Source organism: Falco naumanni, chromosome 4, assembly GCF_017639655.2.
Source record: "Falco naumanni isolate bFalNau1 chromosome 4, bFalNau1.pat, whole genome shotgun sequence".
NCBI classification, from domain to species: domain Eukaryota; kingdom Metazoa; phylum Chordata; class Aves; order Falconiformes; family Falconidae; genus Falco; species Falco naumanni.
The window spans coordinates 19,205,061-19,221,632 of NC_054057.1; the positions used below are offsets into that span (position 1 = coordinate 19,205,061).

Below are 16,572 nucleotides of genomic sequence, written 5' to 3' on the forward strand. Positions count from 1 at the left end.
TTTAATGCATATTTCTGCCTACTTCACGTCTTACCCTCAGAGGAGGCACTTAGTTTTTATTCTACAAAACAAGCCATTTCAAAAGCAGCGTGACAAGCTACTCATTAGCCTTTTAGAATATGATTAATATGAAATTCATTGTCCCATGAAAATTTTAAAGACAAATCAATGTCCAATGACAACTGATCAATAAGGAAAACAAAAGGCTATCTCAGTCTTCAGTTTAAGAAAAGTTTATAAATGCTACCAGAAGAAACAATACAACTTAAAACAGAAATACAGTTAAATAGAAACACTGAAATGCTTATTACAGCTAAATATAAATAAACAGCAGTTCCTATTAAAGTTAACTTTTTAATGAGTCTTAAACATTAAATATAAAAAGTATATTTTTAACATAATCTTTTTATATTTATGTATGTGTAGTTCATAAACACTTCACCCTTTAGTTACATGTAATGTAAACACCAGAACACCTGGAAATGAGCAACTATATTTACAGAAAAGACTTCGCTAGCATTCTAAGTCTCAAATAATCTTATTAAATCCTAACTCAAAGAGCAAATTACAGAACAGAGCACTGCCCAAATGGCTGAAATGGAGCCACTTCTGAAGTAGGGGTTGGAGGGAAAGAATTAGATGCATTTTTAATTTAGAAAACTACTGTCAATTCCCCCAGTAAACTTACAGTTAATGGCACAAATGTGCATGCAAGTAAGTTTTACTGCTCAAGTACCAAAATATTAAAAGTAATACTAGTAACAAAATTTTCTGATCAACATCTCATTTTCAATCTGATTTTGGGCCAACTTCTCTTCTCGATGGTCACAATTTCTGCAGTTCTTCTAAGTGCAATTACACCAAGGTAATTTTACATGCTTTCTCCACTTTCTAATCCATCACTACATCTACTACGTGTGCTTTAAGTGACCTGCTTTTTGCAAGAATGAAACTCAGAAGTACAAATTATACTCCGTTCTGGAATAATACTTCATGAAGACTATTACCTCCCTATCTCCTCCCTTTTTCCTGCAGATAGTGGAACACCAAATTTTATTTAAGGCTAAACTGTTTTGTACCAAATAACAAATTATATACTTGGATGCTAGATTAAAAAGGAACATGTAATCAAGTTCCAAAAGAAAAAAAGCCACCCTTAAATTTTAAAATTCTAACTCACTTTGTAATCAAAAGAAAATTTCAAGTGATCTACAATGATTTTTCAGCAATTTGACCTTGATTTCTAACTCCACCAATAGTACTATTGTTACATGCTACAAGTTCATGACCGCACAACGTATCCATTGTATTGCTGACAAAACATCAAAGCGTTATCAAACTAGCCAAATTACAAAAGATAAAGGTAGGCGTCAAAGACAGCTGGCTATTATAAAACACTTAATATTTTAACCATTAGCGTGTCAAAACTGGGTCACATATCTACTATACAAATATCCGTTACACACAAATGTACCCAACTTTAGTAACTGTCTGTTATCATACAAGTACTCAAAAGAAGGAGAAAAAAGGAAATCTGATGTCCTAGAAGGACAGATTACAATTTGGGTCATCACTGAAGCCTTAATGACCTACTCTGCATGGCATTATTCATCCATACCAACTACAATTTCCCATTCTCTGTAGTCCATAGGGAACATAGTGTTTACATTTGGTTTTCTCTGCAACCATACAAACGAGAAAGGTTTGTTTAAATTAAAGCTTTGATTTTGTAGCACAGTTTTGTGGCCACAGAAGTGCAGGATATACAGGATCCTGCTGCCTGGTTATGTGCAAGGAAAGATTCCAACTTTACTTTTGGATCCCAGTTTGCCATGTTGCACTTAACTGTAAAAGCAGCTCAATTTCTTTATTCAAATGAAAATCCAAGTTCAAATTACTTCTATTACGTATTTGCAAGTCACATTTTCACTAGATCCACACCAAACCTTTTTCTTACACTGTATGAACTATACAGTTCTCATTCTTTATTCTCTTCATCTACTTGCGTATCAGACAATATGTTCTTTTTAAACACTCTAGATTTACCAGTCTAAAGGGAGAAGATCCATGTTTTCTCATGAGATCATCATCATCATCAACTTCAAGAATTACATCAATATACTTCTAATGATCACCATTCAAAACAAAAAAAGGAACTTACCTACTACCATGAGTGTGAATTCAAATCCTCTCTTCACAGACTTTCGGTAAACTTGATTTGGAAGATTTGCAAACCCCACATATCCTTCAAGGTTCTTCTGTTGCTAAAGGAAAGATATTTAGAAAAAAAAAGTTAAAAGCCTGTCACTTCTTAGCTTCTATTTTTTTTTAGTTATTCAAACGTTCACTTCATTTTCACATTTGTAGAAAGGTGCTATATGCCCAACCTCTCAACAACCTAAGCTGTCTACATCAAAGACAGTGCAACGAACTGAAGCAATAACTAAGATTATTATTTTTTTATTACCTGGCACAGAAAATTAGCCACATTAACAGTATTTTGAGCAGCTACAAGTACCACACTGTGACTGTGCAAACCCAAGAGTGTACAAGCACAAACGGATTAAAATATAATCAACTTTGTTCTGATTCCAATTTGAAACAATGCAGGCAAGCAGTAAAAGTGTAGCTTTCCTATACTCCTGAGAGGAGTGGTGGTACTGCCCCAATATGACAGGGACTAACCTGATCCCCTCTACTTCTGGGTCACACATTGGAGGCCTTCACTGTTAAATCTATATCTACACTAATGCAGCATGCTTTCCAACAAACTGTCCATAAAGGCCAAACTTCAGTTGCCTTGTACTGAGGAAGTTATTAAAAATATTGCCTACTATGAAAAGGGAGGAGAATTCTGGATGTTAGATGTTCTTCTCACCACATCAATGAAAGTGTTGAAGGTGCCTAAAATGCCTATTCCTTACTATACTAGATCCAGTGATCCTCCACAGATCAGCCATGCTACTTTTAAACCACTCTTCCAGTAGAATCCAAGAAATGTGTTTGATATCACACCAGGCCTGAGGATTGTCTTATGACACAAGATAGTTCATTTCTTTTAGAGAATCAGAAAATACTGTTGGAGACAACCATCTATTTAAAGCTACACAGGGTAGTGTTTTTCATGGAGCAATGATTTCAGCCTTTAGGCTTTATGTCCATCCATGGTTGAGAGGATATGTTTTGATACTACCTCAATTTCAGAGCTTAAGAGCGTTACGTACATCCAGAGAGCTGAAGTGCTGCCTACAGGTTTAAATTCCCCTCCCTAAGACTATCTTCAAAAGGATAGAAGAATTCTAAAAAATAATTTTAACAAAATAAAAAAATTAAAAAAAAAACCACCCTCACCCTCGTCTACTAGAGGCACTACTGCCTCAGAGCTTCTCTGTATGGAATAAAGTATGGTTAATTTCAGTTCGGTATGCAGCAGACTCATGCTTATTTGGATCATTTTTCTAAAATTGACAGAATAAACTTATATACAGTAACAGCTCCTAGAATTTCTTTTTTTTTTTTTATTAAAGCAAACATTCATTGTAAGGATATAAAAAACACTACCACTTTTAAAGCATTAAATGCAAGAAGAACTAGCTTCTTTGCAATCCAACAGCACTACACAATTAATGGACTGTTTTAAGTCACAACTGATTTCTTCATTTGGCAAACAAGCAATGCTACACCACTACAAAGACACATTATACCAGTACCATCATCAAATGTAAGTTTGAGAAGTCCAGACTTAACAGGACTACATTGCAAATGACAGATCTAATACTACTGGAAATTAGCATCAGCTCTCATTTAGTGATAACACACTGCATTAATTCTCCTTCCAAGCTTTCATACAGAATGAAAAAGGTACATGTAACGATAGCCAGCTAAAGATAGGTGCTATAGTTTCAAGTTCAAATACACAAAATGCAACAAATGTTACTACTTCTCTAAATGTAGGAATGTTTGCCTTGTGTCATCAAGAAACTTTTTTTTTAAGATGCCTTTTTTTTTTTTTCAATTAAGCCTTGGTGCCACAATAGTTTCATCTGAAAGGTTTCATGAAATTTAAAAAAAAAAAAATCAGTTACTACAGCTACAATCTATTACAGTCTAAAACGCTAAGCAAGAGCCAATGCTTCAGAGATACTGTATGACATGCAAGTGAGTGCTCTTTAAGATACTAAAAAGCTCCTTAACAGTGCAGGTCCTTAATAACTATGAAGGATATGCAATTGTTATTCATCCTACCAGATGTAAAATATTTAATCATAGTCAGACACTCCTTATAGTTCTACTTTGCATCTACATGCATCTTTTAAAGCCTACATACCTTTTAATGTATGTCATGCTTACCAGAAACAGTTCACCCCCTCATTAAATCTAGGTAACATTTCTATTGCTTAAAAAAATGGTTTACATTTAATTCTTGTTTTAAATTATTTTTATTTCCTTTCCCCTTCATTTTAAGCTCCACATTTAGAATAGTTTTACTACTAAGAACTTTAAAAACACTGAGTATGAAATGCTAAACAAAAATTGATGACAATTTTGGGGTTGCTTGCTCTGTCAGTCTACAGCATTTACACCAACTTTCAGATAATTAAATACAAATGCTATGAACCAGAAAGATGTATGAAGTGTCACACTTGGTTTTAACGCTCTATTTAATGTCAGCATTTATACTCCACAGCAAAGAGCCTTTTAAAAAGCTTAAGTCAGATGCCAGATTCAGAATGCTGGTGTACCAACACCAATTAAAATTGAAGCTTTCAAAATACTGATTTTTAAGCGGCTGCATTTGTTCATAACTTGCTACCTCTAAACAGACCAAAATAAACTAGGAATTGAGTTTCATATATTCCTGCCAGAGCTTTTAAAAGAAGTTACTTTTTTTTTTTTGCTAAAGCATTGACTTCCACTATATTGATCGTTGTGCCAGGTGAGATCTCATGATTTTAATACTTACAATAGCTTCCCCTTTTATCCATTCCTGATTGTCAACCAGCTGCTATCTAAACTCAGTTTCAGTTCACCTACTAAAACCCTAATTATTCTTCTATTTCCACAATAGTAATACATCTGTATCACAGTAATACTTACAGCTACTTTGTAAACAACACGTTTCCACCATTTCCAGCATTGAAGGTATCAATAGAATACATCCAGAAGTAGTCCAGTATAATGATGAATTTGAACCATTGCAGCAACAAGTCCACACAAGTGCAGCAGCAATCCAGAAAGAGAAACATGGACAGCATGAGGAGAGAAGAAAAAGGAAAAAAACCAAAAGTTACTTACATTTGACCAAGGTTACTCACAATACTTTCCACCTAGTATGCTTAGTATATAGTGTTTTATGTAACCTTAGTTTTATACATATGACAGCTTAATTTCACGATAATACACTACATGACTTCCATGCCATTTAATGATGAATACAGGTAATTATTTAATAGTTCTTTTTACCCTAGTTACTCAGTGTGCTTTTTGTTTACCATATACTATCTGAACCTGTAATAGGTTCAAGGGTATTTGTTTTCTTCAGAGGTGTTCACCAGAACATATAATCTCATTTCACCACACTACTGCACAGTATTTTTATTTTAGAGTAGAAAAGGTACAAAGATCAAAGCCACCATCATTATAAATGGGTCTCAGGATTTTCTATTTCCATCTTACTTTATACATTTCAGTGAATAGCATCAATTCACTTCATTTGCAATACTGACCATTAGAGCACTGCTGCAAATTTTGGCATAACTGAACAGTTGAACAGTCAGAAAATAAAGAATAAATTAGGGGGCACAAGTTAATGTGATGTCTGTTCAGCATCACCTGACTCTGTGGATGACAAGAGACCTATGCTCATTCTCCAATGTGGCACTTGAAATACTTTATAACCACAAACTCATATCACAGAGGCCCTTCAAATTTACTTTTTTCACTAAACATCTTCCCATGCTTGAGTATTTCAAAACACCAATACAAAATAGAAGGGGGGGAATCTTAATACCAAGTTCTAGGCCAGCAGTCAATAATACTTCTGCCCCCTAACATCTATCAGAGCCTATATTCAGAAAATTTACATTGTTCAAAGTGGCAGTTTCTAGCTAATGAGATATGAGCATTCTGTTTTTACAGTCTCCCTCATATTCTATCAGTGTCCAGAGCCACAAAAATTTAGTATGTTGGGTACTTCGCTGCTGCACTCTGAGAGGACAAAAAAAGCAAAGCACTGCCAAGGAGCTCCAGTCCCTCTCTGCACCTTGCAGAAAGGTGGCACAAGTTGTTCCATGTAGCTTTGGGAGGAGGACAGATGCATATGCAGCAGAACTGGAGCAAGCTGTACAGGCTGAATACAACTAATATTACAGATTAATACAGCAGTATGAACGCCTAAAGGTTTTGATATCAACCACCTTAAGCACTATATTACTATAATTTATCATGTTGCACATCACTACTTTGAACTTTGAAACAAGGTAGCATTGTCAAGCACAGACATCAGTTCACCAAGTGCACAGGAGGGCCTGGTTCCCTAGACAAAAGCAGTATTATTAAACAGTGCTGCTTTAAAGCCATATTCCAGTGAGAACAGCCACACAGGTCAGACCCAATATCCTGCCTTCAACAGTAGCCAAAACCCATATACCTAAGGTAGCACAAAGAACTGAGTAAACAGACAGCAGTATTTTACTAAACACCTCTGTAGCCACCAAAAAGCTACCTCTCAAGCATTTGTTAAGATGGGGATATCTTCCCACTTAAACAGCATTTGACCGATTACTTTTTCATGTACTCATACACTCTTTTTAGCGTCATGTAAACAGAGCATCTACAAAAGCCCCTGTAGCAGGGACTCCCTCTGATTACCTGTATGCTGTTAAAGGGAGAACTTCATAATTTGAAAATCACCACCTTTTAGCTTAATTGCTGCACAGTGCTACCTGTGCTGGAAAATAGCCTTAATAATCTAGCATACTTCATCAAGAAGAAGCAGTTTCGTGCTTCTGATCATCTGTGCTGCTCTTCCTTAACACTGTTCTAGCTCTGTACTCTTCTGTAGAGGCCAGGATTAGAGCTGTATACAGTTCCCAAGATACAAAACAGTCACAGATCCACAGTCTGATCATGTGGTATTTCTTGTACTGATTCTCAACACGCAGTTGGCTTTTTTGACTACTTCCGAGTACTGAGCTAACGATACTGTGAACTGCATGCAGGCTCAAGACCTTGCTCCTGAGCTTTAACAGACATTCACAGCTTATCATTGAGCCTACAGTGAGAAAGCAGTCTGCATGTATATGTATCATTTCACGTTCACCTCTGCTGCACTTCAGCTATCATTTTATATCAAGTCTTCTAACGTTTTTAAGTCCCTGTAGTTGTCCATCATCTCTGTTCTAACTTGGCACAAATGAAGGCAAGTCATACAAAGAAATATAAATTTGGCCTTAGCTAAACTTCTGATGCGTCCACTCTGTGCACTCAACGTTACTTTAATGTAGGTCTCCCCCAAGCAAAATGTCAAAGCCCATACAAACCAGCTGCAGAGCTGGTGCTTTTAGATCCATCATCCGAACCAATGGAATAACAGCCAGCAGCAAGCTGCTCCAACTATGCAAATCAGTGAAAAGAGAGAAAGGAGGCACCATCGGCAGCTTTTCAAGGGGCTTTAAGGAAGAACACTGACAACCAAAAAAATCCTCTTTTCCTTGTTTTCTATCATCTTTCTTATTACCCAGGCACCATAATTCACATCTCTCCTTTATTCTGTGCTGAATGGGTCCAGGAATGATAAATCTAAAGCCGTTCTTCAGATGCCACCATCTGGGCCAAAAGATTACAGTCTCTGGCATAAGGTCCATTACCTGACAAAACAGCATACCTTATCCCTCTGATCAAGAGGGGATGCATGTCCAAGGTGAGCTAAAGCCATTGTTTATCTCTACTACATACCTCTCTCTCTACAAGACAGACATTGAGCTGCTGGAGCACATCTAAAGAAGGGTGACAAAGTTGAAAGGTCTGGAGCACAAGTCTGATGAGGAGCAGCTGAGGGAACTGGGTTTTTTTAGCCTGGAGAACGTGAACCTTCAAGGGAGACCCTATTGCTCTCTACAACTACCTGAGGGGAGGCTGTAGGCCGGGGTGGGGGGTGGTCGTTCGGTCTCTTCTCCCAAGTAACAAGCGACAGGACAAGAGAAAATGACCTCAAGTTGTGCCAGGGGAGGTCTGGACTGGGTATTAGGAAAAATTTCTTCACCAAAAGGGTTGTCAAGCATTGAACCAGGCTGCCCAGGGAAATGGTTGAGTCATCATCCCTGGAGGCATTTAAAAGACATAGATGTGGTACTTAGGGACCTGGTTTAGTGGTGGACTTAGCAGTGCTGCTGGGTTAATGGTTGGACTTGATGTCAACGGTCTTTTTCAACCTGAATGATTCTGTCCAACTTGAGAGCTCAGCTCACACTATAAACGGTGCACTGGTAGTAACCAGCAGTCTGTTACATGACGTTATGAAAACTCTTCAAAGGATTTATGATCTAGCCAAACTAGCAGCAAATATTAACACAAAGACAGCTGGAGAGGAAGAAAAAAAAAAAAAAAAAGACAAAACAGAAAAGCAGTTTTACATGAGGAGAGTTTCTGTCCTTTCCAATCAAAGTTGTCTTTGGAGCTTCTCAGTCAAACTTATTCTAAGAGAAAGAAATGCAATACTCTTTCCCTAGTGACGTCCTAGGAACCATTATTTTAAGAAGTCTCCAGAAGCATCATAGAAAACCCAGGAATTGTTGAAATCTGACCACAACTATAAGCAACATAAAACAATCCTAGAAAGGACAGAAATACCCATTGCATTAGGCATGTGATAGACATCAACAATGAAAACAGAAGGTGATAATTTTTCACTTATTTCACACATTTGGAACAGGAAGCACATTCTGAATATATTTTTTCTACAAATTTCATTTGCTGTGGAGTCAATTTGTTCTTGTAAAATATCTAGACAGAGGGCAAGTTTCCTTTACATAAAGTTTAGTTTGAAAAGATGTCAAAGCTGCCAAAACATAGGAATTCACACCTGGTCTAAGACTGATTTCAATAAAGTTAAAACCATCTTTTTAAACCTTTTAGCCAGTTTCTGTATACTCTTTAGCCAGAGTATTTCCACACAATTTCGTACCATTATACCATGAGTAAGATCAGTTTAATAAGAGTTTCTAGTTTTACATAGAAAGACTAGTTTATGAAACACTGTGTAAGTATACATTTCCTCCAATATACCTGACATGGTAACTCTTTATTTTTCTCTAACAGTGATAGTTGTTAAATCTCCAAATCGGTGTCCATAAGCCTCCAAAACCTGCACAAAGGCCTAGGGATTCACCCTTCATCTTGAAGATCAACATCTTCAAAATCCTTAAAAGCTTTCTACAGTTTAACAAAGTGTATTTTTTCCAACTGCCAACATGGAGGCAACACATAAAACATACAGCTAACACACATCCCCATCTTGTCCTACCACATCCCAGAGGCAGTCAGCAACTGCACGTCTTGCAACTGTCAGGTTTTGTTACCACATTTTTAAAACAGGAGTTTTAAGTAGCAGTATTTAGCATAGTAATGCTTTCACAAGCCCTGAGCACTTGTTAATACAGATGGTAGCTTAACTTAATTTTTTTCCCCAAAAAATTAAGATATATGTAATCCATATTAAAAAAAACCCAACTATTCAAAAAGTACGAAAAATAACATAAAAGGGGGAAACTCATCAGCTCTAGCTGTAGAGTTAAATGTTTTAAAGATGCTGAACATCTACAAGTATGTTTGTCCTTTCACTATTCAAAGTACAGTAAAAACACCTGCCAGGTCAGTAATGTCTGCTATAATCTGCATGGTAGAAGTCTAGTACTGATGGAAAGGAAATCGGCACTTTTATTCCCTCAAATAGACATCACCTGCAGACAGCACAAAGCTAGTAAAAGCCTTCTTTTAAAATAAGAAAATTTGGCTTCCAAATGTGAACTTAGGGTCTTGCCTACACTAGAAAAAACCAAAACTATTCTCAAAGGATCAAAAAACCAAATAGTTATTTTGATGCATAACCACCATTAAGAAATTAGCGTCTCTTTCCATCTCTAGGAACAAGCTGATTAAGTTGATAATCAGTAACTTCAATCACTGACCCAGTGAATGCACTTTCAACTGTTCCTCAAAATCTCACTGGGCATAGGGCGTGAGTATAGGTGAAGAGTGAGCTTTAGACTCTCTATTTTCCTGTGCCAGACACTATCATCTGGTTTATTAAAAGATAGTGCTGAAACACATGTGATGTCTAAAAGCAAACTGATTCTGCAAGAAAGATCCTGTACTGTAAAGATCAGAAAGAGTAGACAGCACAGTCCGTCTGTTGAGCTACAGGCAGCACATCCAGAAGGAAGGCAAAAAACTCTGAAGAAAACCAAAGGGGATGCAGCACACACACTAGTAAACCTTAACTTGCTTGTTAAAAATAAATTTGCTAGCCTTCAGAGCCAACCTACAGTATACAAGGGCATGCCTGAGTAAACCGTGCACAGACTGCAGCAGCTACAGCCAACACAGCCAGCGTTGCAGTTCTTACAGCAGCCAAGTAAGTGCAAGAACGCAGACAACTACAAGAAAATGAAGTCAGTTAACTATTTAGAAAAACAAAACTCATTATAGATAGATGGGGGAGAGGAGGACGGGGGTGTCCAACTACAAAAGCAGGACTGCATAACTAAAACATACAATATTGCAAGTTCTACTCATGATGCCTCTACACAACATTGAGGCCAGCCATACATACTGACAGTTTTTATGTAAAAGTTCATCTTTTAATATACATGCTTTTACAATTTAAAAGCACAGGAATAGAATTTTAAAGCTTCTTCTTCTTCTTTCTGTGCATTTTCCCCTTTACTCTGGCTTTTAAAAAAGCCTTGGTCTGCCTCCAGAAACCACCATCACATAGCAACTTGCACCTAACAAATTACCAACTCGAAATCAAATTTAGCAGTTAAGTGACCAATTATCTTCCACTCCATAAAGTAGGAGTCAAAAGGACTACAGCAAGAAATGGCACATGAGACAGGAAGGCTTATAGAAAGAGGTCACCAAAAGAGCAGCAGATCAAGCATCAACCACATATCACTTGGTGTGTCTGTCACTTTCAACCTTCCTTCCTAACTCCTCCTCCTCGGTTTTGCTATGGTTGAATGTTTATTCCAATACAAACACTGAGCTCAGAGTTGAAGATGAAAGATGCAAAGGAAAAATATTTTGAAAAAAGCTAGGAAAGATTCCTGGATACAAAACATCCGGGGTGTGGGGGGGGTGCAAAACAAACAAAAAAAGTATCTGTACTCAGTATTTAACATGTCTCTTTGTCTATTTAGTTTGTGGAAGTTTCACAAAGAGATGTAAATAAAAGATTTTTTTTTAAATGGTGGGAACATTCAGGTAGTTTTATCTCACACTATAATCTCCTACAAAGTCAACTAAACCATGAGTTTGAAAAGAGTCACTTTGAAGGAAACACAAATTCTCCACAAAGTAGGTTAGCGCCTCAACCTAGAGACTGTTTCAAGAGTCTTAGGACTGAAAACGTAGTAGAAAGAAGCAACAAAACACAGTAAGTATCACGCTGTAATATATCATTTAGTTCCTTTGCCATTTCCTTTTAATCTAAAAAAAAAAAGTTACTGTTGAGCATTTTTCAGTTCTTCAGGTTCACCTGAAAATTGCATTTTCCTTCAAAATTTGCAAAATGATTGGTCAGTTAACACAAAAACTCAGTAGGTGGTGATAAGTTATGGTTTATATGTTTAGACCTAGTTAAAAACAAAAAATTCCAACCCCAAAGAGAAACTGATTCCCTCCCTCTCCACTCCACATCTCTGGGTGAAGCAGCAGCAACAGCAAGGGCATCTTCCATCTGCCCAAGCACAGGAGTGAATTTTTCAGGAAAAGTAGATTGCTGCAGTCCAGCTGGCAGTATTTCAGCCAAGGGACCCTGCAAAAGGCATTTTCAGGTGTGCACTCTGCACTCCCTTCTGTTCTACACGTTGAATAGTGACAGAAGTGAACTCCCCAGTAGTAGATCCCATTCTCCTCATCAAGCAGCTGTAAGGATGGCAATACAAGAAATAGTATTGTTATATTTCTAGCCTAAAGGGCTACAATCAGATCTAGTAAGATTTCCTGAACATGTAGTGCAGAAATGCTAATGAGAGGTGAATCACTCATTCAGAAACACTCAAGTGTGTTCAACACACTCCTGAAGTGTGTTCCCCTTAAAATCATGAGAGAAATTACAGTATTGCAACTCTGGTGCTTGTGTTAACATAAGGAATTCTCATTTAAATTAACTAGGGTGAAGAGCTTTTACTATACACTTCTGTATAGTGGATGCAACTCATTCCCACATGGAAACCATCTGATTTTCTGTATAGGCTCTTATATTCATTCCCATAGTAGTTTCTATGCTTAACAGCTCAAGCTCTGGCTTACAGGAGCCTTCAGAAGCCCTGTAGGTTTCACTAAGAAAGCCATTTTGAGGTAAAATTTTAAGACACATCCCTGTCACCTTTCCTTTAAGGTTTATTGTATTTTTGTGCTGTACCGCCCCAGAACAGTGAAACCCAAGCACTTCTGAAAGCACTGATTCTTTTGTCTCAGACAAGCAATTTCTTCAGAAAAATTAAAATATCTCTTGAGACTATCTCATCATTAAGAAGCTGTTACCAACTAATCATTTAAAATGCATTTTTATGTAAAAAGCATAGTGGTAGTTCCAAGTTAAGATACTGTATTTTTTATACTTGAAGCTGGTTAGGTATAATTTTCCACAGCGTTCATTTCCCCCCATGGCAGCACATTTTAATGAACCAAAAGGCAGAAGTCAGATTTTTAATTATAAACTGAATTTTCAGGATACTCTGAAATCACATGTATTTTTACATTTCAATATTCCTACTATAAGGTTCATCAAACACTACCAGGAGAGGTCCTTAAAGATTTTATTAAATTACTAATACTTAGAGGATTTTACTTTTTAACTATTTCTATATTGTCTGAGGAGGTCTGTACCAATAATATAAAGAACTCAAATAGGACAAAGAAAATTAAAAAAAAAAAAAGACACACAGGTGCTATTTTAAAGAATTATGCCAACTAACAAAAACCTCTTCATATGTTAAAACATCTGTTTTGAAACACAGCTGCCTGGCTGCATTGGTTTTAGTTCTCTTTATTTTTAAGCTAGAGAGATACCACAGAAAGATAGCTCTCATTATAATTACCATGTAAGGAAAATCCTAAGTAAAACTTAAGATTGTTTCCCTGCGGGTTGCAATGGCAACTGATACAAAAGAATGGTCCACACTGATAATAAAATGTATCATCCAGGTGTAATATGAAGACTATTACAACATATAATTGGTTTAATTACCATCTGTAGTGTAAGTTGGCAGTTAGAAACCCTAAGTTTTGACTTAATTTATTCCACATCAAGGAATTGATTTTTAACTCAGCATTTACTGCATACCTCTTTCCAAGTGGAAGGCAACCCACTGGAGAGCATTCACAACACCAGTGGTCTAATTGCCCTGGATGACAGAACTGAAGACTGCGAAGACTTAAAGCAGCAGCTTGGTAACACCAAACCTGTTGGTTTCTCAACTCCCCAAGTACTTTGGTTTTTGGCATTAGTAACAAGGCTGGCTGTGAAGAGCATGCATTACCTGGTCCAACACATATATCAGCAGAGCAGCTAACCTACATAGTTAGCACTAATAAATTTTACAGTGGGAGTTAAATCCTCTCTATACCCAGCTGCCACACGGAGTACTTGATGGCCAAGATTCACAACCAGAAACACAATTCAAAAGAACAGGAAACCCAGGATCACTGCTGCTACACACAGCGACAAAGACTTGAACATACCAAGGAAGAGTCACCTTTACCTACAGGGATATTGGATGCCTTGCAGGCACATTGCTAGGCAAGAAGCCAGACACAAAGCCAGGACCCAGTGAAATTCACTCAGTGACCAAGCTAAAGGCCATCCATCAAATATTTCTTTGGAGAAGCTGTGCCTTCACCACTTTCAAAGCCTTCTCCAAAATCAACTCTCACATATGTCTGGGCAAACAAGATGTCAGTATCCCTTCACTATTAAGGTATTAACACTCAAATAACTTAACTTGGTCTGCATAAAATACTGACATAATTTCGAACTCATCTGCTAAAAATTTCAACTGGTTAAGGATTCAGAACACAAAAAAATATTGAAGACCTTTTACAGAAGCCCTGCTAAATACATAAAAAGTAACATATACCAAACAGCTCAAAAATTAACTTAACTTGCTAATTAAATTTTAAACTGCTGGTAAGGAAAAACTCCCAGCTTTCCTTGGCAATTTTTTATAGGATAGAAGCTCATTACCCATATACCACCTCCTCCTTCCAAGCATCTAGTCTTCAACATTGTTTTGAACTTCTAACAAAGATATTTTTCCTTTGAGAGATTAAAGAAGAGATTCCCATTACTGACAATCCATAACTGCACAACACCTGAAAAAGGACTGAACAACCATGTTGCCTAGTTTTTGCCCCAGTCTCTTTAAGGTCTTGTTCCCCATTGCTTCAGTTTGTCACTTACAAAACTGCAAGTTACTTCCACTGCTTTGAAAACTTAGAGGTTTGCAGATGTCCATGGAATTGCAATTAAGAGCAGTGAAGGTCAGTGCTTGGCACAGCTGAACAGTAGATGACCATGAGCTTCAGTAACTAATACTGCAGCAGTCTGCAGACTATTTTTCTCTTAAGTTCTCCCTCAACTAAGTGCTAAAAAACAAAGAACACAGAACAAGGCAACAGGATGGCGCCCCTTTACCCATCATCAAAAGATTACTCAAGACTGTGATTTTGCACCATCTGGCAAAGCCTCCCAAGAGGAAACTAATTTAATCTCGAATCTCTTGGTTTGTTATAGCTTTACTAACAATTAGGAAGTGTTTGTTTCTAGAAGCAGGGGCCAGAGGAGAAGTAAGAAGATGGGTTTCTTAGCCTCATTCTCCTTTGGAAATTTTCACCTTCCCAAACTTGAAAGCATTCATTTACATTTAAGCCAGCATTTGGAACTCTAATTTTGAGTCATTGAGTATTCTGAGTTTTGCATTCTTGTTTTAAAAAGCTACAGTGAGTATTGGTAAGATTGCACAGCCAGAAAAATCACCACTGTCAGAAAGCTTCCAGAAAAATTACATTTCTCCAGGAATAGCTTTCAGTGCCTCTTGACTGTTTTTGACAAGAAATCAGCTAAAAACCAGTACCTCAACTTACTTAAGATACCATCACAGTCAGCTTCTGGTCAGGACGACAAAGACGCTCTGCACTGCCAGATTTCTGCAGCCATCATCAGTCAGGGCTTTAGTTTTGCACATCGCTCAAGAAAGCCCTACTGCTAATATTAGTATTACCATAAACGTTGCAGGTAATGATGCAACAGCAGATAATAAAAAGTCAGTCACCTTACCCATTCAGTGCTCAAGGAGTAAATGATAGCAGCTAAAACAATTTTATCTTTGCCCACTTCCATTTATCTTCAGGTAAGTCACCAGCTCAGCAGAGAGGGGCCAGTACTACCTTCTTAACCACTACCATTAACTCCTCCAGCAGGATAGGGTTTTCCTCTTTCCTTTTCTTAACCACTGGTAGAGTGGAAACAAACAAGTTGTACAACTAGATCAACTACCACGTACCTCTGCTGCCTTGGGCACACTTACCACAACTTTCAGCCTACGTTAAGGTGCAGTGTTTGGGTGGGAACAGAAAATGAAGCTCACTTCTCTTTCCAGCAGTGCCATGTTACACCAGTCTAAACCAGGCACCAAACCAAGACTGCACGTACTACTGCCAAAATGGTCGGTTGACATTCCATCTCTTGCCTAGAGCTCACTTGCATTTCTTTTTTCATGCCAACACTTCCATGATCCCATGACATGAAATTTCAGGGAGCTCAACTGATAGAAAGAAAAATACCCTTGAAGAAAAAAAAAAAACAGTCAGTTCCCATGAGTTGAGTCCCATGAACTGACTCGCTGTCAGGTCAAAGAGGCACAGATGAAAAGGTGGGGAGAGCAGCAGAACTGCCTCCTTTCAAGCAGCCGGCCAACAGATTCACCCAGCCACTGTACCATCAGGGGTGAGCTTAGGCTTCCCTTGTGTCAGTTCTGGTAAATGTACAGCTAGGGAACAAGTCAGATTAGCTTGCATATCCAGCTGAAAACTACCATAATGTTAAGACTTCCATTACATCAGCAAGCTCATCTAATCATACCAGTGTATATGAACACTGGAGGTAACACAAAAGGAAAAGAGAAAAAACATCATCAATAGAGTATTTTTCAATTACGGTCCAGTTTATACCAGCATAAACTATGAAAGTGCATGATAAGGTTCTTCAGAAAGAACAAAAAAGAAAGCAGAGGGTAGTGCTGGGCATACCAAAATTTCTTACAGACAGTGAAAAAACTACACATAAAT

The 16,572-nt window shown here is 37.5% G+C and overlaps 1 protein-coding gene across 3 annotated transcripts in view; it reads right to left on the bottom strand.

The window, feature by feature from the left end:
- The window catches only part of SEPTIN7 (septin 7), an 80,663-nt gene that overhangs the window by 59,041 nt on the left and 5,050 nt on the right, over positions 1-16,572 (bottom strand). For 2 of the 3 annotated variants that reach the window (XM_040590201.1, XM_040590204.1), the window contains exons 2-3: positions 5,098-5,102; positions 2,162-2,264 (exon numbers count right to left, since the gene is read on the bottom strand). In XM_040590201.1, coding sequence (XP_040446135.1) covers positions 2,162-2,264; positions 5,098-5,102 — 108 coding nt within the window. The remainder of the gene's footprint in view (positions 1-2,161; positions 2,265-5,097; positions 5,103-16,572) is intronic. The other variant, XM_040590203.1, reaches the window with a different exon arrangement.